The 27937-nt window shown below is 41.5% G+C and overlaps 2 protein-coding genes across 3 annotated transcripts; both read right to left on the bottom strand.

The window, feature by feature from the left end:
- Positions 1-259: 259 nt before the first annotated feature.
- clk2b (CDC-like kinase 2b) lies at positions 260-10369 on the bottom strand. The gene is made up of 11 exons (XM_061675456.1): positions 10304-10369; positions 9813-9903; positions 9613-9679; positions 9409-9525; positions 7276-7442; positions 6298-6392; positions 1485-1614; positions 1340-1422; positions 1187-1266; positions 930-1020; positions 260-854 (listed from the first exon to the last, which is right to left on the bottom strand). The coding sequence occupies exons 1-11, from the start codon at positions 10367-10369 to the stop codon at positions 678-680; spliced, it is 1164 nt and encodes a 387-aa protein (XP_061531440.1). The 3' UTR covers positions 260-677.
- A 433-nt stretch (positions 10370-10802) lies between these two features.
- Positions 10803-26937, bottom strand: LOC133401341 (meiotic recombination protein REC8 homolog). 2 transcript variants are annotated; one of them, XM_061674226.1, is made up of 17 exons: positions 26745-26937; positions 26104-26172; positions 24542-24684; positions 24396-24471; positions 24209-24320; positions 23865-23943; positions 21188-21252; positions 18561-18639; positions 18372-18480; positions 18130-18298; positions 16328-16544; positions 14920-15095; positions 14791-14833; positions 12575-12659; positions 12427-12492; positions 12220-12329; positions 10803-11375 (listed from the first exon to the last, which is right to left on the bottom strand). In XM_061674226.1, the coding sequence occupies exons 1-17, from the start codon at positions 26798-26800 to the stop codon at positions 11272-11274; spliced, it is 1758 nt and encodes a 585-aa protein (XP_061530210.1). In that variant the 5' UTR covers positions 26801-26937; the 3' UTR covers positions 10803-11271. The 2 variants fall into 2 exon arrangements, with proteins under 2 accessions (XP_061530210.1, XP_061530209.1); XM_061674225.1 differs by lacking the exon at positions 26745-26937 and having other exon boundaries at positions 26104-26446.
- Positions 26938-27937: the final 1000 nt, after the last annotated feature.

Genomic DNA, 27937 nt, shown 5'->3' with positions numbered 1-27937 from the left:
TTCCCAGTGCTCAAGTGTCACTGGCATTCCAGTTCCAGTGTTCCTACTGTTTCAATGTTCAAGCCAAGCAATGTTCCAAGGGCTCCAGTGTCACTAGTGTAGCAGTACTAGTTCCAGAGTTTCTGGTGTTCCGGTCTTACAATGGTTCCAGTGCGCCTATGGTCTCATTGTCACTGGAGTTCCAGTTTTCCTTTAGTTGGCATTCTACCGGTCAGAAAGACACTAATAAATTCTCCAAAAACTATGTATTGATAAACATTTATTTTTCTACTCTATTGAATATAAAATACATACATGAAAAACAGTGCCGCCATCTCGATCTGGTGGGGCACTGCCTCTATAGTAACGCTAAATAAAAGTCACCGCTACAAGCATTTAAAAGCAGGACAGTTCGTTTTGTCTAGTCATGGTACTGCAGAGTTGGAACACTGATCTGGCTCATGTTTCCACTGCATGACGGATAGCGAAAACAGCATCCTCTACTTAAATAGCATGACAAAATGGCAGAGCAACATATAGCGGTGTCCTGTGCCATTCCTGTTGTTTCCAGAAAAAGACCATTCTGGTCAACCAATCAACAGACTGCAGTGTTTCTAGTTCCACTCTCTCTGCACTGTAGCACTGTGTTTGGTACTCCACAATACTACCAGTGAACATTATTGTTCTCAAGGTAGGAACTATTGCCCCATATTGGAGCTATTTCCGACTGTTTGCGCTGAATATTGGGGTTGCAGGAAGAAAGGGTGGCTCAGGGCGTAGGAAAGAGTGATGCGTTTGGAAGGCTCGTACTCCAGCATCTTCTCTAGAAGGTCAAAAAAGTAGTGGTGTTCTCTACCCTGTGACATCAGGTACTTCTGGAAAAAAAACATCCAGAGTCATATTTAGGTTTAACTTCTTTCTTGAGGTTGAAAGGTTGGTGGTAAGCTCACCCGCAAAGGCTTGCACTTGGCTTTGACATAGCGTCCAGACTTGGAGCACTCGTTCCAGTTAAGGCGGCCACAGTGGAAATAGCTCTGCTTTCTGAAGAGAAGAGCTTTTGTTGAATAGCAAATAGTGACCCGGTTTGTTTACTACTCAACTGCAGGCATTTGTTTGTTTTTGATGGACACAGACACATTTACAAACTACGTATTAGACCAGAGGTCACTATTTGAGGATATCTGCTACGTGTGTTATCAGTTGTTACCTGCTCCTTTGAACCATTCTCTGAGGAATTGGTCCATGGATGTGCTCCATCATAGCAAGATGCTCCTTATTGTCATGAGTCTGCAGAACCAGGTGTCGTATCAAGTTCATCTGCTCTCTATTTGCAGTAGTGCAAGGCCAATGCGTTAAAGACCTGGTACAGTGTGAATCCTTTATAGTATTCAAACAGGATGCAGCCGATACTCCACACATCGCAGGGATGACTCCAACCCAACTCTGCAGCGGACAGAGGACATTGTCAGAACATGGCGGCTGGCTGCTGGCAGAACACGTCTTACCCAGTATGACCTCAGGGGCTCGGTAGTGGCGCGTGGAGATAACAGTCGAGTGGTGTTCGAGGTCAAATGTAGCGCTACCAAAATCAACAACACGCACCGTGGTGTCGTTGACTCGCCTCTCATTGCACTTCTGCAAGGGCGACAGACGCAGCAAGTGAGACCAGTCCAAACGTTTCAATTATGTGCATGCAGTCTTTGATGCACTAGAACCAGTCCACCACTTGGAGATCCATTTAAAAAGACTAGCCTAAGAATGCTTAAGTACTTAGTATAATGGTTTCCTTTTTTTGTTTGTTGTCTCTTATTATGTTTCAAATGTTCGAATTACCTTTCCATCAATGCTAGGTGTTGATGAATATTCTCAGGGTCTCTAATGTTTGTACTAGTTTTCCTCAAGCTCATCCGTTCACACTGTTTGGTGTTCCAGTTTTCCTCGTTAAAAGTGTTTATAGTAATCCTGGTATTTAATATATATTGGCAAAATGTGTGTTCCTCATGTTCCAGTGGTCAAGTCATTGCAAGGATCTCGTGGTCCTGATGTTCCAGTATTCAAGTGTACCAACTGTTCTAGTATACCAAGAGTTAAAAGTTAGTTGTATTCATGGTTCTTGTGCATTCCAGTAGACCCTGTGCTCCAGTTTCCCCCCGCCATGAGTTAGAATTGTTCTTACTTTCCAAGAACTTGGTACCCGGGGCACCCAGGATTGTTTCTGCCAAATGCATAAAATTGCCACACAGTATATTTTGCGCGTTCTGGCATGAGTATATGCAATTACATTAATTTTGCATGTGCAATCTGATTTATCAAACTTGAGAGGAATTGCGATGGCTGGTTTTCTATATTTTAATACAACGTATGAAAGACGGGTACAAACATCACTGCTCTGAATAACCCTGACGAGGAGACGGAGGTAAAATAAGAGGACACAGGGAGAAAATATCTTTTCCACTCGTACAGACATTTTTGAAATGCCCGGAACAAAAATTGCCGCAACATAACGTCTTTTCAGCAATGCAATTTGGAGCATCTGAATGATCTAAGGCTTGATTTGGAGCCAGTCAGAAGAAGGTGTCATGTCATACATACGACAAAGGTCCTTTCAACTCTGTTTCCTTGCATTTGGGGCATTTCAGCGCACTGTGACAATTGTCTGGTGCTGTCTTCAAGAGTAGTTTTTCAGGTGTGCTATTTCAAGTTTGAAATGCCATGTCAAGTAGGCTGGGCACTAGGGAATCAATCAAACCTTGGCTTTCATGCGGTTACAGGCTTCCCCCAAATTATGGGAGTGATTCATTTTCTTTAAGTAATGTTTATTGCTCTTCCACTAACACTTGCAATTCCACCACTTCAAAATTCATTTTATGATTGCGGCACGCTCCCAAATGTTCCATGGTGAAAACCATCAGAGCCAAAGTGCACAACCTTCTTTGAAATATGGTGAACTCCACCAATTTTACAACTGTGTCCAATAGCACGCGCAATTTAGCACCTGCTATTTGGAATCTTAGTAAATCAGGCCGCAATTGTTCTTTAGGCATTCTGAGGGTGTCAACGGTGTTCCCGTTTTCCCAGAATTTCACTGTCCCAAGAGTTCCAGTGTACCGGATGTTTTAATGTTTAAAGTCATCCTAATATTATAAGTGTTCCTTGTATACATGTCCTAGCCTGAAAGTAATCCCCCCCCCACCAATGTTTTTAAAATTTTACATAAATTACGCAGCAATCTGGAAGACTCTGAAGAGTACAATAAGGCAAAATTATTTTTTTTCATGCAGAAAAACGTTTATTTACACCGCTCGAGCACATGTTGATGTACAAATTTAAATCTTTGCTTTTTTGTTTTGGCCTCCAACTTGAGCCAGGTCCATCTCCACCTGATGCCTGCTTTAAGCTGTGCCACATGAATAGCATCCTCCTCTTTAAGCACTCTTATTCTGGAAAAGAATTGACTGAAATCATTGTCTGTTTCACGTCATTTTTCAGTATTACCAACTTCAAAGGCTCATCCCAAATGCATCCTCCAGGAAAATATTAAGTGCAGTATTTTTCCGTTTTTAGTAGGCTTTACACAATCAGGATTTTTGGGCCCGATCACAGAGTTTAAAAAAAAATGATAACTGATCACAAGATGGAGGAATGTGTCTATTTAAATGGCCTGTCCATTTATTGTATATACTTGTGTACTTAATTGCTCCAAAAAAAATATTCACAATAAATAATGCACATTTGTTCATCTATTTATGCCAGTGAGGCTTAGTGACAGACAGAACAAATGAATGGTCTTCTATTAGATGGCAGGAAGTACATACAGTAATTAATGTCTCTCCCTTTTGTGACATTTTTGTTTGTTGGTGTGCCGTGAGATTTTTAAATCATAAATATGTTCCTTGGCTCCATAAAGGTTGGAAATCACTGCTCTAGTCAGGTCATGTATTGTAGTCAGTCAGGTCAAACCAACATGACAGAAATAATGGGTGCTAACTTAGTGTAATTAAATGACTTTATTGTAATTACTTTAACCACACAGAAACTTTCGAGCATGTCGATACAACCGTTAGTGCTAGCAGTAGCTTGCTAGGCTACATAACATTTTGTTGCCTGCTTGCGAGCCGTATCGTATTAAAAGTACGGGAACATACCTCAAGCAATCCTTAAATGAACGTCCTCTCCTGAGCACCGGTGACCACCAACACACGTTTTTCCCCATTTTGTTCTTATAATAAAGTCGCCGCTATCCATTCTTGTTGTCGTCGCCATGGTAACAGAGTGTTTCTGGTACCACTTATAAGTCGACAAAACAAAAGCCCAACGATCGTAAAAAACGGGATGCTGTGGTATCGGAATACAAGAGTTTATTGCAGTAGTCTTGACATCGATCGTAATCGTGAAAGAGCAAATTTGCCCTGTAGTCTGATCCACGCATTACGTGTGGGCTGTCCCACACCGTCAACGTTTTTTTTTTTTTTAAATTACTTTGTTGGTGGTCAGATATTTACAGTACTACGTCATGTGCAAATGTGCAGTTTGTGAAGTTCCTAGGTACATGGGTTTACTAAAGGCCAGGTGAAAATGGGTGTGTTGCATCAGCCCGGAGTAAACACTGTGCCAAACAAATCATGCAAGTGACATGCTGTTGTGGCGACCCCTGACATGCAAAATCTTACAAGGTTACAAGCTAATTTGATGCATGCTAATAGTCGAAGATGACTTGATAGTTGTGCAGACTAATGCAAACCTCATGTAATTAATTTTTATTTGTGTTTACAGTTTTTTATGGCAAGCTCCTTGGGTGACAATTATATTAGCAGTTAGATTTAAGTCTCTATTTTGCACTTACTGTGAATATGTATGTCCTTAACAGACATAGGTCATACATTTATTTTGTCTTCACTCTTTGTTTTTTTTTTTAATTTCACTCAGTCAAGCTGCCTGATTTCAAGAGTCTCAAGACTGTACATTTAAGCTACAAACTACAATGAGGACATTTCTTGCATCGTCTATTTACAGACGGCTAAAAGATTCCATATTTCAAGAGCAAAGTAAGCCCGCTTCATATAAAATGCTGTGCCACCTTTGCACTGTGAAGAATACAGTTCTGTGAAAATGAATACTGCTATTGTAGAAATATTTTAAGAGACTGAACATTGCAACCTATCAGTAAACAGCTTTGTTTAAAAAGAGGTTGGCTTGGTGGAGCCTTTTCAAGTAGCGCCACAATGTGTATTTTTATGTACAGATTTACAAGGCAGGGGATAACTGTACCCTCATTTTGAGAAGTGCCAGCTTGAGTTGGTATGGTGTGTCAGTTGAGTTTGAAAAAGATTTCCAGATGGAGGTGGAAATTTATGTACACTTTTAAAAATTATAAATCATGACAACTTGTTTTATAAAAGGTACATACAGTATATAGCTCCATTGTGATCCATAAATTGCACTCATTTTTTTCAAAGACATTTCAGATTGCGCAGATGATTTGCAACAATATCAATATTTCCCAAATGTACTTATATACTTTCACCCCAGAAAATGGAATTGTCGTTATGTATAGCTTTTGGCCAATTAATGTTCTGGTCCCGCCCACTTGAGATCAAATTGGAGTGAATGTGACTTGCAAACGAAAATGAGTTTGACTCCCCCAGTTGAAATGACACAATAGGTTCTAACAAAAAGAAAACTCATTCCTCTGTTTTTCCTGGTTGTGCCAACATGCCTTAGTTATTGAAAATATTGAATGCGCACTCAATTCCATTGTCACTCCGCAGTCACTTTATTTTAAAAAATATCTATATATATTTTTTTTTAAACACTGCGGTGCACAAGGTTGTTTAAGTGAAGCGAGAGAAGAGGTGCGCTTGTTTATTTTCCAGCTGCTCCCGTTCCAAACAGTACCGTATCACAACACTGTGTCTCCCTCACCCCGCTTATTAATTTCAGTATTCCAAATGGGTCTAGTATTGAACCTGTCCTAGTGTTGATGGACAATTTCTTTTTGGTACAGTACTTGTAACATTTAGTTTTTTTAAGTTTGGCCTGTACATAAGGTTGTTATTACCTATAACATTTCCTAATATGAGTATTACTTTCAATTTAAATGTCTTCAAAATCCCAGACTTTCGTCACAACAAGGTCAACAAACACAACCCACAGCATTGCTGGATAAACGTCTATAAATACTCATCAAGTGGGTAATGCCGAGTCTTTGAGAGCTGCATCCAACTGTGCAACAATCAAGAAAATCCCCCTCCATACACGCACACTTTTTTTAACTTGCATTTTCTATTCCCAGCCTGTGCGTCTGTCTTTGTTTCTAACCTTGTCTGGATTGTATATGACCGAGTAGTCAGAGTTGACAAAAAGGATGTTCTCTGGCTTCAGGTCGGTGTGAGTCAGCCTGTTGTCATGGAGAACTGCCGTGGAAAGGAAGGGAGGGAGGGGGTCGAGAGTTAGGATTAGATGGGGGGGTTTTCAGAAGGAAGACACCGCCCTCTTCTGGTTGACACTTTTGTGGATGTAGATGTTAAAAAAATGCATTATGTCCATCAGAAATCCTTGTATTTCTTTTGATAGTTTAAGAATTCTTCTTCTCATTATCTTCTTGGCCCCTTGTCGACTATCAGACAAAACTACACACAATCGAAAACCTTGGCATTATCACCATTCAAATGACTACCGTGGCTAGATTGATAGATGCTAATGTCATTCAATGACTTGGCCACCATAGCCACACATTTCTAAATGATCCATAAGTCCATAGCTATGATTCCCAAATAACTAAAAATACATCGCTGTCAAGATGAACTAATTTTCTTAATTGAGTGCATACAGTAATTTCTAGTTTGCTTATTACGATGGACTTAGTTTAGTGCTATCTAAGATAGCCGATTTGCTCTCCCGGTTAGGCTGATTTGTCATTAAAACAAGCTTATGTTAGGACTATACTGCAATTGTACAACTGTGATATATTTCTTCATGCAACTTTTATCAAATTCCGGGGTTGGATAAAAATTACTTTATTCACTGTCCTCATGAGTTTGTCGAAATTGAACATCCTTTCAACATGGTGAGAGCCCAAAAGACATCATCGCAACCCTATTTAACTAGAGTTCATATTGGACACGCATAACCTCATATCATCCTCGGAGTTTAGCTTTCCTCTCCCCCATCACAGCTTGTTTTTTTTTTTTTTTGCAGCTAAATAATCCTCTTACTGACATCAGACACGTTTATCCACGAGCAAGTAAGGAGTAAAAATAAAGTGGCTACGCCTCTTGCAATGTGCACTGCACTCACAGCTGACGGCGCGGCAGATCTGCTGGGCCATGTGTCGGATGTGGTGGATCGGGTAAGGCAGGAAGTTGTTGCCTTTCTGGAAGTCGAAGGTGCTGAGGGACAGGAGTTCGAAGGAGATGCAGATGTGCCCGTAGTAGTTGAAACAGTCCAGCATCTGCACACAGTGGCTGATTTCGGGATTTAAAAAAAAAAAAAAAAGACATTTAGAGAGCCAAATTATCTCACAAAGTGGCCAGGGGCATTTATTCACTGAACCGCAGGAAGTAGCAGGGGTCTATGAGAGTTTCAGCGTTGTAACCTTTGTATTTTTTCCACATACATTTTCTATGTGCTGGTCCTCATTAGGGTCACGGGTGAGCTGGAGCCTATCCCAGCTGACTTTTGGAGAGAGGCAGGGTACACTTGAGGTCAGTCATAGCAGAACACAAAGACAAACGATATCAAGTACGGAATTTGCCACTCCAAAACCTTCATTTTTAATTTTTTTTTTAAGCCATGCCACAGCCTTTCAGTTGATATGAAGTACGGACTTTGCCTGGGCAACTCCAAAACCTTCATTTTTTTTAAGCCATTCAAAGTTAACTTGCTGATGTGGTTTGTATCGTTGTCCTGCTGCAGAACCCCAGTGTGCTTCAGCTTGATATCACAAACTGATTGCAGAATATTTTCCTTCAGGATTTTCTGGTAAAGAGCAGAATTCATGGTTACATCAATCAGCAAGTTGTCCAGGTCATGAAGGAGAAAAGCAGCCCAAGGCCATCACACTACCACTACCATGTTTGACTGTTGGGATGATGTTCCTTTTCTGAAATGCAGTGTTCCACTTAACGCCAGATTTAACGAGACAAACCTTCCAAAAAGCTCAAATTTCATCTCATCAGCCAAGAGAATATTCTCCCAAAAGTCATGGGAATCATACACATGATTTTTTTTGCAAAAGTAAGACAAGGCTTTATGTTCCTTTTGGTCAGCAGTGGTTTTCGCCTTGGAACTCTGCCACGGATGCCATTTTTACCCAGCATTTTCCTTATTTTTGTGTCATATACACTAACCTTAACCGAGGCAAGGGAGGCCTGCAGTTCTTTCGATGTTGTTCTGGGTTCTTTTGTGACCTCCTGAATGAGTTGTCGCTGTGCTCTTGGGGTACTTTTCTGGGAAGGTTTAACACTGTTCCATGTTTTCTCCATTTGAGGATAATGAGTCACTTTAGAAATGGATTCGTAACCCTTTCCAGACTGATTGACACCAATTACTTTATTTCTCATATATTCTTGAATTTGTTTGGTGGCATTTCGTTGCAGCTTTTTAAGCTCTTTGGGCTGACTTCATTTTGTCAGATAGGTTATATTTAAGTGGTATTTTGATAGAACAGGTCTGGAGGTAATCAGGCTTAGGTGTGAAAATTAACCCAAAAAATGTAAGTAGCCACAGTTAGTTCATGATTAAATGGGGTGGGGATTACTTTTTCCATACAGGCAGGGCCAGGTTGCTTTGAATAGGTTTTATCCCTTGATAAATCACATCATTTAAAAACAACATTTTATTTATACTTGGGTTTGCTTTGTCTGATATTTACATTCGTGTGATGACGAGTGTACCACTCCATCATCATATGGTTTTAGGTGCTATCCCATTCTAACTCATATGGTTTAATATGATGTTAGTCTACCCTTTGCAGCTGTAACAGCTTCAACTCTTGTGGGAAGGCTTTCAACAAGGTTTAGGAGTGAGTTCATGGACATTTTCGCCCGTTCTTCGCCCATATTTGTGAGGTCACACACTGATGTTGGACGAAAAGGCCTGGCTCAGTGTCCTTTCGAAATCAACCCAAAGGTGTTCTTTCAGGTTGAGGGCAGGACTCTGTGCAGACCAGTCAAGTTCATCCATCCCAAATTCTCTCATCCCTGTCATCCTGCGCTGCAGGTGGGGAGTGTTAAAACTACCTTGCTATTAGTCGTCGTAAAGGTAATTAGAGGCATCTATTGGCATTGGGGCATTTCTTCAATGGGACGATGCAGTTGTCCAATAATTAAGGAATGACATCCATTAGACATACAGAAGATGCCACTATTTGATGAAACGAGCTGAATGAAAAATATGAAGAAAAAATGGACAAAATGAAAAACTACTCACTATAGGTTGTGTTCATCTTTCTGGCTAATTTTCTCCAGCACATTAATCTCCAGCTTGGCTGCTTCTCTGTACTTCTCTCTGTTCTTAATGATCTTCAGTGCTACTTGACGGCCATTTCTGCGTGTGAAAAGAAAAATCTATAGTTGCCATCACACTTGTTCAATTCTACCTCAGCCTTTGTGACCAGATGAGCAGTCTTTTTACCTGTTGCGGTCCAAACATTGCACCACCTTCCCAAAGGTCCCTTCACCCAATGTGTCCAGGATCTCATCTGCGAGGGAGTGTGGATTATTATTAATGCACAGGCATCTGCGAGGAAGGCTGGATTATTATTAATGCACAAGGCTGGATTATTATTAATGCACAGGCAGTTGCTGAGAAGGTAACACGTAATTGTTACCTACAACGGTCCTCGAGGATCTGCCCATTTTTGTAGACCAGGTGGCCATTCTCTGTGTCCCTGTCACTCTCGGCTGCAGCTTCGCCGTTTCCTCGCTGGAAACAACAAAAAGATGGAAAAGTCTTAATATGTTCTGCTCAGGTTGTTTGCATGTGTAGAAATGGGCACAAAGATATTGGAAAGCTAACTGAATAAGAGCGGGCATGAATGTCAAACTGCTCTCAAGGGGTAAAATTTTAAAAAGGTTTGTGCATCAAACAAGCTTTTTAAAAGCTTGTTTACAAAGGTTAATAAGACGTGGCATCCGACCTCTTTGGAGGAGTCAGGGCTCTATTTCGATCTACATTCTCCGACTGTTATTAATATCAAAAGCCTCAGTGTGTGTGCAGCAGCCTGTCATACTACTGCTGCTACGTGGGTGCATGCTCAGGATGAAATAATGCATGGGAATAGTATTTTGTCAAGGCCACGATACATGCACAAAGGGATACTTACTGACAAGCAGAGGCAAAGACAGTCCAGGAAGGTTTTGTACACACAGTGCAGCTCTGTCTTCCCCATTGTGCAAAGCACCTCTGAGGGGAGGATGGAGGATGAGAAGCGGACAACCAGGAGTTGAGGAGGAAAAACTGGGATAGAAAGTAACCTGCACTGTTGTCTGATCAAATCCCAAGCGAAGGGAGAGACAAAATCAGGGGAGGGTAAAGAACATAACACAATAAAGCAAGAAGGCAACTGGAAGGGCAAAAGTGAGACGAGAAGACAGGACGGAGCTGAGACTAATAATAAACTAAAGTGGCAACCCCCTAAGAGTGACGGAAGAATCAAGATGTGGTCAAGGGGGAGAGAACGAAGGAGGGGACAGAGCTCCAGTTTCACTTCGCTTTACTGTCCTCCTTGCACCTCCTTAACCTCGCTTATGTGTTGCCACACCTGTCCTGCCCTGCATAGCTCCCTTTTCTTACAATATACAGAGCACGCTCGCTTTACAGGCTGTTTAACTTGCTTTATTGAGAAGGTCGGGGCCGCTGTGAATATGCAAAAACACAACAGTACAATTGTTACATTTTCTTTTTTGCTAAACTGTTTGGCCTGTACAACAAGGGACTATTAGTAGTAAGGTCAGGCCACTGTGCTGTGAATATGTAAAAACGCAACGGTACTGTTCCATTTGTTGATTTTTTTCTTAAAACTGTTTGGCCCGTAAAACATCTGACAAGAAGCATTGGGAACTTCAGGCTGCTGCGATTATCTACAAACAGAACAGTACAACGGTTACATGGTTTAAAATTTTGAAAACTGTTTGCCCTGTAAAACAACTGACAAGAATCATTGGGAACTTCAGGCTGCTGCGATTATTATCCACAAACAGAACAGTACAACAGTTGCATTTTTAAAAATGTGAAAAAGTGTTTGGCCTCTATAATAACGAGTATGAACAGACTGAACAACAGTTGCTGGTTTCACAAAGACAGAGGTTCCGCTTCGTAGTTGGGGCCAGGAAAGATCAAGATGTCCTCATATGGCTCCATCTGCTCCGCAAGCAACTTCCTGGTCGCCAAAATCACTGCAACACACACAGACTTGTTGTGCCACAATCATTCCATCGAATTGAAAAATCAAACCAGAATAGGGAAAACTTAATCATTGATGATATTCTCCGAGTTAGTGGTTTTAAATCAACACTTTCTTTTTCTGTTCAGTTTTCTATGGGCTGTGGTCATGAAACGAGTAATCACCATCTTACGCTCGCCGTTGGGGCACCTGCACTCTGTATCAAATTTCCGCCTTTACAAAGATAAATTTACTTTCGATTTACAGAATCATAGCCAAATATTTGAAACAGCTATCAATAAGATGCAGTACAGTTCTACGTCACTGAATACTACAACCACAGTGTATGACTATTGTGTAATGTAAGTCGGTATTCTAAATTACGGCAGATGCACTGTATTTTTTGATGGGCAGCATGTGGCGGTCTAGTAGTTACAATGTCTGCTTCACAGTTCTGAGGCTTGAGGTTTGAATCTCAACTCTGGCCCTCTTGTGAAGTTTGCACGTTCCCCCCGTACGTGCATGGGATTTCTCTGCAAACTGTCTTCCTCCCACATTCCAAAAACACACTGGATATTAGGCTCATTGAAGATTAAACTGTCCATAGGTGTGTGAATGGTTGTTTGTCGAAATGTGGCTCTCTCGCATCGCTATTGAGGACGAGCGCTATTGAAAACGGATGGATGGTACTATATTTTTCATTGTGTATATTTCACTGTGAGTGGGGCTAGTTATTAGCTACTTTTCCAACCTGACCCACAAACCATCCTACAGGAGCTGCATTCAGTGTCCTTATAATTTTAGTACAATTCAACATTTTCATCTTGACTAATGATTAAAAAACACTGTTGTCCTACCAAGGAGCTTCTGGAAAATGTTGCTGACACTCCTGCGGTCAGCATCTGGCGGAAGGAGACTGCGAAAAAGCACAGCTTTCTCCTCTTGTTCTTCCAACTCCAGCAACGGCCTGGACACACAACGCGCACAAATACACACATGAAAACACAATCCTGTCGCCACCGATTTGCCAAAAATGCAGCTCAGACACAGGTGATGATTATTACCCGAGAGACTCTGTTGTTCTTCCCAACAGTTCCGTGATATCCTGCAGTGGGGCGCCAGATCTGGAACTGCTTATGCATGGAAATGAATTATGTATACCTTGCCCATTTAAATTAATCATTCACAAATATCTGTTTCTGTGAGAATCACCTATCTTGATCTGATGGATACATGGGGGAGACCTCTCGAGGAACCTCCCTTTGGTCGGACGCCTCCAATGGAAGTGAACTAAGAGCTTGACACACACACGACACAGGGAAAAAATATCCATATTGTGATTTTTTTTTGGGGGGGGTTTTACTGTTTCAGTATAGTTGCACACATTTTGCACACAATTTTTGTTATGTGAATCTCCATAATCTCCTTCATTGCGTAGCTATATGATCAACGAAAACGTGCTTTATAACACCCTAGCTGCTGATACTCTTAACATGAACAACATATCCCTAAGCTGATGATTGACAGTAAAAGTTGAATTTGTGCATCAGACAAGATGCAGACACCTCAAAATTAGGTGCATCATTTCACTATCACACTGAATAATGCTGATTTCAATTTATAGCATCAATGCAATGCTTTGATAATCATAACACTAAGCTTTTTGGAAATGTGTGATTTGACCCCCCTGTTCTTTTTGGAATAGCCAATACAAGAGCTGTAAAAAATATCATGGCCTTGCAAAAATTATAAGAATCAGAATCATCTTTATTTGGCAAGTACCGTATTTTCATGACCATAAGGCTATTAAAATTATTAAAAGGCGCAGTCTCAGTTATGGGGTCTATTTCTGTATTTGTCGCATACATAAGGGGCACTGTATTATTGGGCGCAGGCATGGTAAAACATACGATAGCGTATGTATATAAAAATGCAGTGGGAGCAAAACCGAGTTCGGTTGTACTTTATTGAAGTATTTAACAATGTAATAAAGTTACTTTTCCATCAAAGTCCTCATCTTCTGTATCCAAAATGAACAGCTGGGCAAGTTCTCCATCAAACATGCCGGGTTCCCTCTCGTCATTGTCGGAGTCAGTCTCGTTGCCGGGGGGCTGTTCAGCAATGATGCCGGCTTTCGCGAAAGCTCGGACAACAGTCAAAGCAGATACCTTAGCCCAGCATCCACTTGCGAACCATGGATTCCTTGATCTTGAATTCTTTCGCGGCCGCTCGATTCCCATGTTCCTCCGTGTAATAGATAGCTTGCAGTTTAAACTGTGCGTCGTAAGCGTGTCTCTTCGTAGGTGCCATTTTCGGTGCTCCTTAGCCAAACCGATGTTGTTTTGCACAATGCACATACCGGCACTATATACCTACTGGGGGCGTTCCTTTAGCGTCCTCTTTCACGTGCACCGTTCCCCCTTCAACCGCCGCATGCTGTCCTCAGTCACATCCGCTTTTCCTCTATATAAGCAGCGTGTCGGCAGGAAATGCTCCCAGTCAGTCAAGCGGAGCGCTCATCAAAGTCACACAACAACATTTACAGATTTTGGAACTCGGTGCATGCATAAGGCGCGCCGCATTATAAGGCGCCCCGCCCCGTCCATTTTGGAGAAAATGTAAGACTTTTAAGTGCGCCTTATGGTCGTGAAAATACGGTATGTCAAAAACACACAAGGAATTTGTCTCCGGTAGTTGGAGCCACTCTAGTATGACAAGTCAGTCAGTCAATTGATAAAATACTTTTGAGACCTAAAAAAAAATAATAATAAAAAAAACGGAGCAATAAAAGATTACCAGTAATGTGGTACAATTGAGTTTTTTTGGACAATTGTGCAAAATGATGTAGAGTCCTCTACCAATTAGAGCAGTTTGAAATGACTAATAGAACAATAGTCTGGTGCAATGACCATTGTGCAAAGGGCACAGAGACTTCAAGACATTTATGCAGTTTAAAGTGATTAGTAGTGCGATAATCTGGAACAATGTCAATTGTGCAAATGGTGAAGGTGCTTCTCAAGCACATGAGTGGCCAGTATTGGTCAACAGCAGATATGCAAATAGTGCAGAGTGGCGAGACTACTACAGCGAGTGCACGAGTAATGTATGACAGAGATGCGACAACAATCTCAAAACCAAATTGGCAGCATGTTACAAAGGAATTGTAAATTAACTGTTTAAGAAGTTAATAGGAAGAGGCTTTAATTCAGTTTTGACAGAAACGGTCATAGAGTGGTATTCATCCAATAATATGTTCATTATTGCAGTTGCAGTGGTGTAAAACTGCTCAGGATCATAATGACAGAGGTGTCTAATATTGTGGTTAAGTTGTACACCACTAACATTTCAGTAAATTAATACCGCTCTCACAAAACCAGTGGCAGCTGGCAGAGTTACCAGAGGCCCCGTTACCCAAGCCCTGTGTATACCTGACATCACGAGTGCATCGGATTCTGCTGCATCTCTAGGGACCTGCCATCACACACGGACACACGGTGATTCAACTTATCATACTTCCTGTCCTCCAAATAAGAAGTGTCCCCGCCACCCTTCCAAACCTCAGCAGCGCTGACGTCAGGTCCCCCTTCTTCCCTCTCAGCCGCCTCCAACATCTCTCGCTCTCGCTCGGAATCACTGGACTCCACGCCTCGATCACCCGGCCAAAGCGCAGTGCTGGCGATAGGCGTAATGGTGGCGGCCTGTCTCCATAGCAACAACAACTCTTCGGGTAAGACTGCAGTAAGGAGGGGTGTGGTGGTGGAGGGCAGAGTGACATAGCTCAGTGGTTTATTTTTGTAAAGTTACTGAGGTGAGCTTTCAAAGAGCAGCAGGTGTATCAGGAGAAGAGAAGATTGTAAATGAAGGTGAATGTTGCTGTGGAGAGGAGGAATACAACAATTGCATCCTGATAACATACAAAGTGTGGCGCCTTGTCATGGTTTTTACATTACGGGCGAAGTCTACCTTTTTTTTTTTTTTTTTAACATATTGTAAAGCCAACATTCCAAACTGAACAGAGATGACCACTTCTGTGTGCATTGTACTCTCTTCCTATTCAATTATAGATATTTACATACTGTGGCTTCCTCTCACATAACCAAAACATGCGTGTTTGGTTGAAGATTAATTTAGGACATAGGTGTGAATGTGAGTGCGAAGGGTTGTTTGTTTATACTGTATGTGCCCTGTGACTGGCTGGTAATCAGTCCAAGGCGTACCCCGCATTTGGCCCAGTCAGGTAGAACAGTTTTCAGTTCACCTGTGAGCCTAATGAGGAGGAGCACTATTTAAAATGGATGGATGGCAAAGCTAATGTCTGATTTAAAATCATAGAAAATGTCATTTGTATCGTCCACATTTACCATAAGATAAACTAATGCAATCCTTTATGTTAAGATTTAAATTACTAATTTTTCAAATTCAAAGCATGCAGCCAAAGTTGCATACCTTGTACTGTTTCCTGGGAGGATGTCTTGCTTCTAAAAAGTGTAGTGGCTTAGGATGTATGTTTTAAAAAATAAAAAATAAATAAACAAACAAAAAAGGTCGACGTGTCATGTATGTGCCTTTCATGTCCACACTGTACTTTATAAACTATACATCCATTCGTGTTTGCAATTATTCCAAAAGTCAATCACAGGGCACATATACACAACTCATAAAATGTAAGGGATTTTGGGATTTCAGGTGAAATATTAGGGCGAACCTAAAATGCACTATAACCCTTTATAGGTTAACTTGATTTGACCTTCTCTAAACCTTTCTCCAATGTTCAACTGTTCAATGGTTCAGTGTTTGGATTGTGCATTTCTATATTTCAGGCTGAAGAAATCAACATGGTAGCAAAGCACCTGTGAGGGCAAAAACAAGTCCCCCTTTAGAAGGACTACATAGACTTGTTTTGAAAATGTAAACACAATGTGATGTTTAAGGCACGGTCCAACTTGTGATAAGCGTCGTACTCACCCCCAAAGGGCTCGCTGAGCAGCTCACTAGCTGTTTTCAACCTCTGCGACTCAGCAAGGGGGAACGGCCGCATCCTGGTCTCGAACAGGGAGTCCCTGATCTGCTGGTCCAGCTCCTCACGGGGAATCTGCGTCTCTGGGTCCGAGAAGATCAGTTGCCTCCCCGTCTTCCTCGGCCTCTTCCTCTTCGGGTCCGTCTCCTCTGGGTGGGGCGCAGCCTGGGATGGAACAACTTGAACTGAAATTATCTGGATTTTTATCCACATTTGTAACTACAAATTACATGTGAATGGAGGGGTGAATTGGGCGCTTACTGCTACTGTTACTTAAGTGTTAAAATAACATTGTCACATCATTACTTTACTGTTCATGGATCACATAATTCAGAAACAATAAACGTCTTACCTGCGTCCACTGAGGTGCACATTTTACTCTTTTATTAAGTTTGAATCCTTGAGCAATGTTGCCGCGAAGTGCCATAAAACGAGGGCTGGAACAATAATAAGGAATTGCTCTTCCCTTGTGCTGTCACTGAGCTCAAATTCCACCCCAAAAAAGAAATCTATTGAGCATGCTATCATACTAATCACCCAAATACAATGCAAATATGGCCCCTAAAGACTATGAAGACGGAAGCTTTTTTATGCGATGTCATAACACCATTGTTTTTTTTCTTTATGATCTCACCTCTCATCTCAACTTTTGGAGTGGGGGGAGTACTCAGGGGGCACATTTAACAGCTCAAACACTTAGATATGATTTGAATGAATGGGCCGTCGATTGTGGGCAGTTTTCAGGTGTGCCTCACACAGTCTGCAGGTGTGAGTAGCCCGTGGGCAGTTTCGCCAGATTCAATATGCAAAATGCTGTCAATTGTCAATGACAACTGATCACTCTGATTTGCTGTTAGCTTGTGGATCAGTGCACAAATGCACACACACAGCAAAGAAAACGGCACTCGTCAATCAAGCTGAGCTAAACGTTGCTCTTTACTGAGATTTGTTCCTGTTTGTATTATGACTGTGTCTGACAAGGTGTGCATTTTATTTCATAAAACCCTGACTTTGGATTGCATGACAAACAATGAGTTGTCGGCCACGTTCACTGTACTGCAAGGTAAACCTGCCAACTAACCCATTTGTAAAAAAGTGGCGGGCACATGCCCCCCCCAGATGCCTCTCGGCTCCTCTGGTTGTGGGATGTACTCAGAACTATGAGGAATACTTTATTCAATTTATGCAAGTACTTCATAGATTTTAATTTAAGGTAATCTTTACCCAAAAAATATATGATTTAAATTTACCATATTAAAGTGTCTGCAAATTGGTACTCGACATTTATTGGGTAAATTATATAGGTTTTTTTTTTTTTTGTTTTTTTTTACAGTCTAAGCCAAAGTGTTCATTAAAAACTGGGCAAAGGTTTTATTCCTAAAAGGTAAAGTTATTGTAAGCTAAATAATAATTAAATTACATTTAATTACATTAAAATTGTACCTTAATTATTGCTTTAAAACGGTTCTAAAAGATTGCATGTGAATGAATAGTATTGAAAAGTTAAATACCACTGAACTGAAAATATTAACTGTGCAGGATTTTTTTTTAAAAGACAAACATGATGCATGATTCAAATATAATTCAGTGATTTTAGTTCATATACCACTAGAGGGAGCCTGAGCCACACTGAGAATCACTGAGTGTCTCTTGAGTTAAATATGCATATTCTGTTCATAATAGTAATATTCAGCTATGGCTACTGCCCTTGTCTCTTTACTCAGAGCAGTGAGCCTCCTCAGGTTTATACCTTCATCTTTGGAATTGCTGGTTCCCGCGCTGCAGCCGCTGGTGACGGTGAGGAAAGCGGGGGGGCGGACACGGGGGTCTGCTGATCAGCCAGGGGGTGAGGCATCCCCAGGGGCCCATCCTGGGGGAGCAAGGTGGGCTCCCCGCTGGACACAGTTGTGGGATCCACTCTGAACAAGAACAGTAACTGTGAGTGTTTACGTGATGTGTAAAATGCGTGTGGTCTAGTATATTGGAGTTTACTCGAGCGTTGTGGCTGTGCTCTCTTTCCCAGGTTCTGGCTCCTTGTCTGGTCCCCTCTCTCGCTCCATCTCTGCTTCTGCTGCAGGAGTCGCCTCAGGCCTCACCAGATCTGAATGAGGACGCACAGACGATAACTCAGTGCTGTGTACTCTACTTGATTGGCTCGTGTCATGGAGAACAGTGGTTCACCCTCCAGGTAGTCGTCATGTTGGGCCATCAGAATGTCAACTGTATCCGTAACGTTGTCTTCCAGATCTTGGCCTACAAACTATTAATAGCAAAGATCAAAGAAAGAACCATAACAACACAAAGGGGAAAAAGCCACGTAATAACACTTAAAGGAACCAGTTAATGCTGAGAACATTGGCACCTAACTTGGTAGTAATTCTAGGCTTGGTTTTCTGATGAAATATTTGATTTCCAGCCAGATTTTGGCCCACCCACATTTCGGACACGTCAGCCTGTCACAGCCTGACACGTAGATGGCAGAAGCCGAGGACATTTTATGTATTCTGTGGTGTAATTGTTGCCTATATTGAAAGTCTGGATGGTGTTTTAATACAATAATGAGTCGAAATAGTGATTGTGAAACATGTTGGAAAGCTTGTTGTTTAAAAATAAAAAAATAAATAAAATCAACCACCCGAAATGCCTCTTTGAGTAAAGAACAAAGACAGCCACGTCAACCCGCATGAAGTAATTCTTGCAGATTCATTTCCGCAGATGTCAGCTTACTTTTGTATTGATGGCATCACAAATGCCTCGAAGATGTTACAATAGAGTTCCTATCAATCACAAAGGCGTTTCTGTAGGTGGCAATGTGTGCCAGAAGCGGACTCCGGCTGGCTGACATAACGTCGGATGATGAGGGCATCGATCGCCCAGGCCAAAAGCCTTACGTCGCTGAATGTCCCAAAGCTGTGGCCGAGCTTCACAAATATTTATGAGTACATCCCTATTTATACCCACGTACATCTCTGAAAATATCAGAACAATCGGCCCGTTATTTATGACGTATGGTTTTCCTCTCCATCGATGATCATTTGAGAAAAAGGAACATGCGTAATGCCCATAAAATCTAAAATATTGGGTTGATCGTTGCAATATTTTTAGAGACTGAAGCTGCCATGAGCGATGTACTAGTACGAGGAATGATTCGTTTGCGCAAGGAACGACGTACTACGTACGCAGTGAACGTACACGAGTGATTTTAACCGCAAGTCCTGACGGACTCGCGGGGATAGCTTTCACTATCAGCCGTTGCTTCAAGCTAATGTTGAGTCAGTCAAGCACATGAAAACAAGCACACATTTAAAATAAATGTATATACGTACACATACATATCATTCCCTTTGCGTCTGTAACGCGATTATTAAAGCTTTTTGTTTAATAATAATAATAAATAATACATTCATCTTGTATAGCGCTTCTCAAGACACTCAAAGACGCTTTCCACTAATCAGATGACAATAAGGAAGCCCGGGTGGCGGGTGCTGGTGTCAGCGATGCGGTCCACCGCGGTGGAATGCAGAAAAGTTACGCCGGCCAGCAAGAGCCTGCCGAGCTGGACGTCAGGGGATGCGGAAGGATGTTCGGTAGTTGAGCTCGCTGCACCCATGTTCACGAGTCATAACCGAAGCCGGGTGTTTGCGAGCTTGCTGAGAGAGCGAGAGCTCGGTAGGTGATAATTTAGCTTAAGTTTTGTTTTTTGTTTATTTTTTTATTTTCTTTTATATCTTTTAAAGGGGGCCTTTTCTAGTTTACGATACGTGACAACAACAACAACCCATAGTGCTTCGGTGAACGTGTTGCGTGAACGTGAACCTTCATATTATTACAACAATTGATGTTGTTAGGAGATATAACAGCATTTGAACAATTATACAACAGCGCTAGGCTTGCTGGGAAATATTGTGATTGCGACGCCATGTTTTTTATGATGAAGTCTCGCCTGACGTCAATAAAAAAAATTCATCTGCAAGCACTTACCCTCATGCGGCTGTCTTCTTTTTGCAAAAAGACATTTCAATGATCGAGTTTAACAAAACAACAACTACTAAAATATATTACTATTATTACTTTCACTTGTTATTGTCTAAAATAAAACATACAGGCTTTGAATATACAACAACAACTACTAAAATATATTACTATTATTACTTTCACTCGTTATTGTCTAAAATAAAACATACAGGCTTTGAATATAGGTGGAAATTACACTGCAGAATAGTTTAGAAGTTCAGTGAGGAAATGTCCTCGCCTTCTGCACCTGATATCACCGTCTGATGTGTGGTTTTGGACCAAAATCTGGCTGAAAATCAAATATGGCATCAGAAAACAGGCCTAAAATCACTGCTGAGTCTATTTTGTGGGGAATTTTATCTGGAGATATCATTTCAGTCCAGAACTATGGAATAAGTGCCTATGTTCAGAGCATTAGAGAGGTCCTTTAAAATAAATATGAACATGTTTTGTATGTGTTCTCCTCATGCTTGCTTGGGTTTTCTCCGGGTACTAGTTTAGTCCCACATTCATGTTAGGTTCATTGAAGAATCTAAATTGTTCTTCGGTGGTAATGTGAGTGTGAATGGTTGTTTGTCAGTCTTTCTTATATACGTGCCCTTGCGATTGGCTCCAGCACACCTGTGACTCCAATAAGTCTAAACTGTATAGAAAATGGATGGATAGATATTTTAGATGCATTACTTATGTATTATTATGTTGATCTAGTCCAAATTCCCCTTTTAAAATCTAATGTGGCCCTTAAACACAAACGTTTATCCACCCCTGCATTAGACTATGATTGTACGTGGTACCTCTGGCACAGAGAAGGCAGTGGGTGGCTCTCTCATGGTGATCCTTTGTGGAGATGCGGTGATTCCTGGAAGAAACAAAAGAACATGAGAAATATCACAAGGGAACCATTTATCAGCATTCCGTTTACGGCCGGGCTTTGCAGTGTCCATACGGTAGCAAGGTGGCATCAGGTTCGACGCAGAACACATCACCAAGGTAACCCCTGATCCCCTGGAATAGATTGCACTGAGCTGGAGCATCTACATAAAATACTCTCTGTAGTTTCTACTGAATGATTTCCCTCTGATCACTTATCACATTTGCAGAGAACCCAGTTTTGTTATTCTGCTGTTGCAATGAGGAGTTTCTCGGATGTATACATACTGCTCGCTTCAGCATTGCCGAGGTGCCTTTGAGCAGGGTCCTGAACTCCCAAAACTGCTCAGAGACACAACTCCACTCAGCAATCGCCTCCCTCTAGTACTCCCTTAGTGCATGTTGTGCATGGTGGGCTTATTATTTAAGCGTGTAATTAGTATAATTGATCAATTGTGGACAGCGTGTTGGTCTAGATTGTCATAAAATGTCCTCTGATTTTCTTCTTAATCATAAGAGCAAAGACACTGAGTCTGCTTAAACTAATACCACAGAACAATTATATTTTTTTTTCAAAAAGTGAATTTAATAACTGGTTGACCCTCCTTTGGCAGCAAAGACCTCAGCCAAACGTTTCCAGTTGTTGGAGATCAGACATGCACAACAATCAGGATGAATTTTGGACCATTCCTCTTTACAAAACTGTTGCAGTTCAGAAAGATGTCTGGTGTGACTAGCTCTCTTGAGGTCATGGCACTGCATGTGAATCGGGTTGAGGTCAGGACTTTAACTGGGCCACTCCAGAACACATTTTCTTCTTCTGAAGCCATTCTGTTGGATTATTGTCCTGTTGCAACACCCTTTTGAGCTAACTGCTGGACAGATGTTCTTCTGCAAAATATGTTGATAAACTTGTGAATTCCTTTTTCCATTGATGAAAGCAAGCTGTCCAGGCCCAGAGGAAGAAAAGCACGTCCATACCAAGACCTCCCTCCACCATGCTTCAGAGTTGGGATAAGGTTTTGATGTTGGTGTGCTGTGCCATCTTTCCTCCGCACATGGCGATGTGTGTTCCTCCCAAACAATTCAACTTTGGGTTCATCTGTCCACAGAATATTTTGCCAGTAGTGCTGTGGAACATCCAAGTGCTCTTTTGCAAACCTCAAACGTTGGTACTCTCCCATGAACCCCATTCGTGTTTCTAGTGGTACACTTTCATTGATCAATGACTCGCTACACGTTTTTTATGTCCCAAATGTATATTTCGTCATAGTGGCTGTTTGTTGTTATACTAAAGTGGCTCCAACTACCGGAGACAATTCCTCGTGTGTCTTGTAACATACTTGGCCAATAAAGCCGATTCTGATTTCTGATTGTTTAATGTATGGGAGATTAATATTTGTCAACAAGTGGGCATTTGTCAGTCATTTTTTCGTTCTTTTTTTCCTCATTGAGCATTTTGCATTGTGCTCCTGCGGTCATCTTTACAGGACAGCCACGCCTTGAAAGAGAAGCAACAGTGCTGGACTTTCTCCTTTAAAACACAATTTGTCTAACCGTGGACTGATGAACATCAAGACTTTCAGAGATACTTTTGTAACATTTCCCAGCTTTATGTCAACTATTCTTGATCATAGGTCTTCTGAGAGCTCTCAAAGTAAGGTATGCTTCTTGGCAGGACGCAATTCCAATCCAGTGTATTTTCTATTGGTCAGAGCAGCTTTAAACCACACCTCCAAGCCTGGAGAATCCATAGCCCAGGGTTCGCTTATTTTATCCTTCCTGTCCTCTGAATGTTGAAATGTTATTTTCAATAATACTATGAAAACATATAATTGTTTTTGTGCTATTGGTTTAAGCAGACTCTGCTTGTTTATTCTTGTGATTTAGATGAAGATCAAACCACATTTGATGACCACTTTATGCAGACATTTTATACATTTTATAAATTCTAAAGGGTCTTTCCTCCCACTGTAGCATCATTGAAGAGTAAATTTTCCATTGGTGTGAATGTGTGAATAAAGGTTCTTTTTCTATAGCTGCCCTGCAATTGGCTGGCGACCAGTCCAGTGCAAAGCCGCAGAAAAAAAAAAGTTTGGACACTCGTTAAACTCACTGTCTGTTTGGTCATTGGTTCCATCCACATTACATGGTTTATGGGCACTTGTGTTGTCACCCAGGGTCCCCAATGTTGGCAGCTGTGGGCATTTTTTAAGTTGATTTTTGGCTAAATGTTGTTTGTGTGGCTATAGGCTGTTCAGCTCAACCCAGGCAAGGCATGCAGATGCATCGTTTCCCGAAAAACACAGAAAGACGGCGCCTGAGGTGGTAAACCCTGCGGTATATCATCCATCCATTTCCTTTACCGCTATCTTCGGGCAGGAGGCAGGCTACACCCTGACCCGGTAGCCAGCCAATCGCAGGGCACATAGAAACAAAGAACCATTCGCACTCACATTCACACCTACGGGCAATTTCGAGTCTTCAATCAACCTACCACGCATGTTTTTGGGGTGTGGGAGGAAACCGGAGTGCTCGAGGTCACCTGCAACCATGATGACAAGCGCTTTAGAAAAAGGAGGGATGATAAATTGCTATTACTGCTCATTGGTGAAATCGAGGGTGTCCGAGCTGGTTCAGGTTTCGGAGGAGAGGCCCGTCGCTCAGGAGTTTCTGCCATCTGAAACACAAAGATAGCATCTGCATACAACAACTACTTATAAATGCTGCAAGGTGAGCACAACGCTACAAAACTACTATTTCTACAAAATATATCGTCTAATATGTGGTGTAAAATATACCACTCAAAGAAAACAAAAAAAAAAACTCTCTTTTGTTGTCAACAACTTTAGAATGCCCATCGGTGGAGGTCTGACTTCTAACAATGCTGTTCTATTTCTCTGCAATGGAGTGTTTGAATTCTCTCTGCTTTGCATTGTCAGTACCCGCATCAGAGCGCTGGGACTCGGCATGAACTCGTCCATCACTCCAAAGAAAGGGTCCAGTGGCACCTCAGTCTCATCCAGGTGAGCCAGACCATCCGTTAAGAGCCTTTGTCTGAGATGAAATGGGAAGAGTCGGTTGGTTATTCATTGGCCATCAACATGTGAAATGCGGAACATTAGGTCTCACCTGCCCGGATCTTCCATGTCGAGCTTCTTGGACCCTATATGCTTCAACAGCTTGCCAACAATGGACTGGAGTTCCTCTGAGGGGGTAGAGCATGTTAGTAGCGCTGTGCGTGTTAGTGTGTGTGTGCCATGTGAGCGCTTCCTCACGTAGAAGGATGACACACTGGCGGTGAAAGACCACCACCACGCCGTACTGGAGCTGGGAGGACAGGTAGAGGGAGAAGCGAGGCCGCGGCAGGCTGGGCTGAGGGGGCGGGACCTGCTCCAGGATGTAGTTCATGATGTCGTCGCTGTGAAGGCATCGAGTGCGTATTAGTAGGCATCATTAGGGTTGGGCGATATGGCCTTTAAATAAATTCGATGCTAATCGCTTCTGCTCCTCTGAGTTGAGAGCGAAAGCAAATGACAATCAAAACAGGTTATTGTTTTGATTGTTATTGTTATTGTTACAGTCACTCTTTCCATTTGCTTTATTTTTCCTGACAGCTTCAAAGTTGTTGTTTTCTCAGTAATAACTGGCATCAACTTCCACATGTATATTTGTTTCCTTGCAGGTAATGTAAAAATAAGCGCTTCCTCTTGGAAACTGTCAACTTCAGATTTTTTTTCTTTTTTAAATCAAAACTAATGTGATGAGAGTCAAGTCGATTTCCACTACTCGCTTCTGATGTGATTGTTATTATTTTAGTACATTAGGGGTTGAACAACTAAGGATTTTTTGTGGGTGACTAAAATGTAATGAAAGTCAAGTCAAAGTTGATGAATTGATGACATCACTGATATTTTTTTAGCACAGTACATCAGTCGCTAACCATTCTTTTCCTCCACGGACCGGTTTTAGGTAAACCCTTTCAAACGGGTGCCACAGGGTTGCGTGCTTGGCCCTCTATTAGTTTCCCTCCATTTACTCCCACTCGGCTCAATTCTCAGGAAACATGGTATTTCTTTTCATGCAGATGACAGTCAGATCTATGCTCCCCTTAAAAAGATAGACTCCTACTGTGCTAAGCCATTGCTAGAGTGCTTACATGATATTAAGGCCTGGATGTCTCTTAACGTTTTTTAATTTTAATGAAAAAAAGAGAGCGGTCATGGTCTTTGGTGGGACTTCTCTGATAAAGTTTTTATCCTTATTTTGTATTTTTTGCTGTGTTTTTATTGCATTGTACAGCACTTTGGGAACCTTGTGTTTGTTTACATTGTGCTCTATAAATAAAGTGCATTGGATAGGACTGGATAAAAATAATATTCAAAATACAACTCACCATTATGCTGAAAGTAGTTGTAATTAGTGGGAGTCCTGCATGTTTCCCTTCAACAAGCCGGCCTGTCTCATCTTATGTTCCATAGCATAGCATGTTTTAAAATGGGACATTGTAGTAAGGCTCCAAAAAATTCAAGCATTTCTCTGTTTCATTTTTTTTTCTATTTCACTTGTGCTTTTATTGTATTTGAGGATATACTTGTATATTTTGCAAGTGACCATCCTATCAGTCTCATTTTGGGGAAAATAGTTGTCCATGCTTGTCCCACTATGCCCTTACAAGTGTTGCAACACAGAGACGTGATGTGAAAATAGTTGTCGTCACACAGTTGTTGCCCACGCATTATTGAACATAACATTTTGGCATCGAAGATAAAAGGTTTTTTTCGCGCCTCAATCGGACAGGAGGGTTGATGTAAGCACAAAGAGATGAAAATGACGGTACCAGGTCTGTTTAACGTTGACTTTCAGAACCTCCCGGCACGGAACGGTGATGCCCCTCGTCGCAGCAAGCCTACATACATCAAGAGAAAGCTTCACCAACGTGCAAGCAGGACACTCCATTAGGTACACCTGGACTATATGATTCCAATATAAGAGCAGCACTTTTCCCCCTCCATCCATTTTTTATAGTGCTTTTCCTCATTTGAGTCAAGGGTGACTTTGGGTCAAGAGGCGGGTTATGCCCGGAACTGGTCACCAGTCAATCTCAGGGCACACGTGTGTATATAGACGTGAGAAATAAACCTTTTTGCATACACGTCACATGAAACCGACTGTAAACAAAAAAAAACTTGTGTGGCACCCAAGTCAATTTCCATCCCCAAAAAATGAGGCCGTCTGACATCGTGCGCGCGATTTGAATAAAGCAGACACGTGCTCAGCATACACAAATCTATACCTTGATCATAAAGTCTAAATTACAATTACGCACACGTTTTCAATCTGATACAAGGTCAATATACATGCCTGAAAACTACTTTTGCTCAGTAATACACCTTTATGGTAGTAAACAACCAAACTAGCAATTATGTTAGTTTAAGCTTATCGTTAGCTACCGACGAGATAACGTTCGATTTTACTCACCAAATCGTCGAGAAACATCCAGTGCCTCGCTTTAAAACAACGGGGTAGTAAAACATCTTGGCCAAGTGGACCAGAAAGTGAGTTAAAAGGCTCCACAGCAGGATGATCGTGGATAGAAACTTCAAGGAAGTTTCGTGAGTGTAAAATAATGAATTAATTGGTCGGCTGTTTGGCTATGGGACTTTGCTATTGGTCCATTCCACCTGGTCCACAAGTGAAGGCGCCCCATGGGCCTCCTGATATTTTCTCTGTTGCATTAGATACCAATCAAGCTTTGAAACTCCCAGCATTAACTTTGCAGCATCCTGCACAGAATGAATACAAATCAGTATTATTTTTGACCTTACAGAAAACTGGGTGAATAAGTGTTTCATCTTGGAGAAAGCAAACATTCCTCAGTTCAAAGGTTTCCGACGTGTCGATAAATCCGTTTTTGTAATGGATAAATGAACGTATTGGCAACGTTCAGTAGGAGTGAATCAGTGCAATTTTCCATTGGGTTCCTTACCTTGTCATGCGGAAAACACTGTGACTCATTTTATGTTGTCCGTTGAGTTCTTGGCTGGAATTAAAGTCGCTGGTCAGTCACCAGAATCCTTACGTCATCATTCAGAGGTAGCAAAATCTTATTTTAGGTGGCATAACATTTGCACGACATACAGTGCTGTGAAAATGTATTGGTCCCCCTTCTCAAATTCTTATATTTTTGCATAGTTTCCCCACTTTCATGTTTAAGATCATCAAACAAATGTAAGTATCAGACAAATATAACCCAAGTGAACTTAAAATGCTGTTTATAAATGGTGATTTCATTTATTAAGGAAAAAAGGTGTAAAAAGGTAAAGGGCCCCTAAACCTAATAACTAGTTGGGCCATACTCAGTAGAAACAACTGAAATCAAGCATTCTCTACAACTGGCAATGAGTCTTTCACATCTCTGCGGAGATATTTGGGCCCACTCTTTCTTGCAGAATAGTTATAATTCAGCAAAAATGGAGGGTTTTCAGATATGAGCGGCCTTTTTAAGGTCATGCCACCATGTCAATTGGATTCATGTCTGGACTTTGACTAGGCCACTCCAAAACCTTCATTCTGTTTTTTTAAGCCATTAAGAACTTGACTTGCTGGAGGTTGTGGATCGTTACCCTGATGCAGAACCCAAGTGAGCTTCAGCTTGCGGTTACAAACTGATG

This window comes from Phycodurus eques, chromosome 4, assembly GCF_024500275.1.
Source record: "Phycodurus eques isolate BA_2022a chromosome 4, UOR_Pequ_1.1, whole genome shotgun sequence".
NCBI classification, from domain to species: domain Eukaryota; kingdom Metazoa; phylum Chordata; class Actinopteri; order Syngnathiformes; family Syngnathidae; genus Phycodurus; species Phycodurus eques.
The sequence above is the reverse complement of the archived record's forward strand: the minus strand, read 5'-3'. Positions and strand labels throughout refer to the sequence as shown.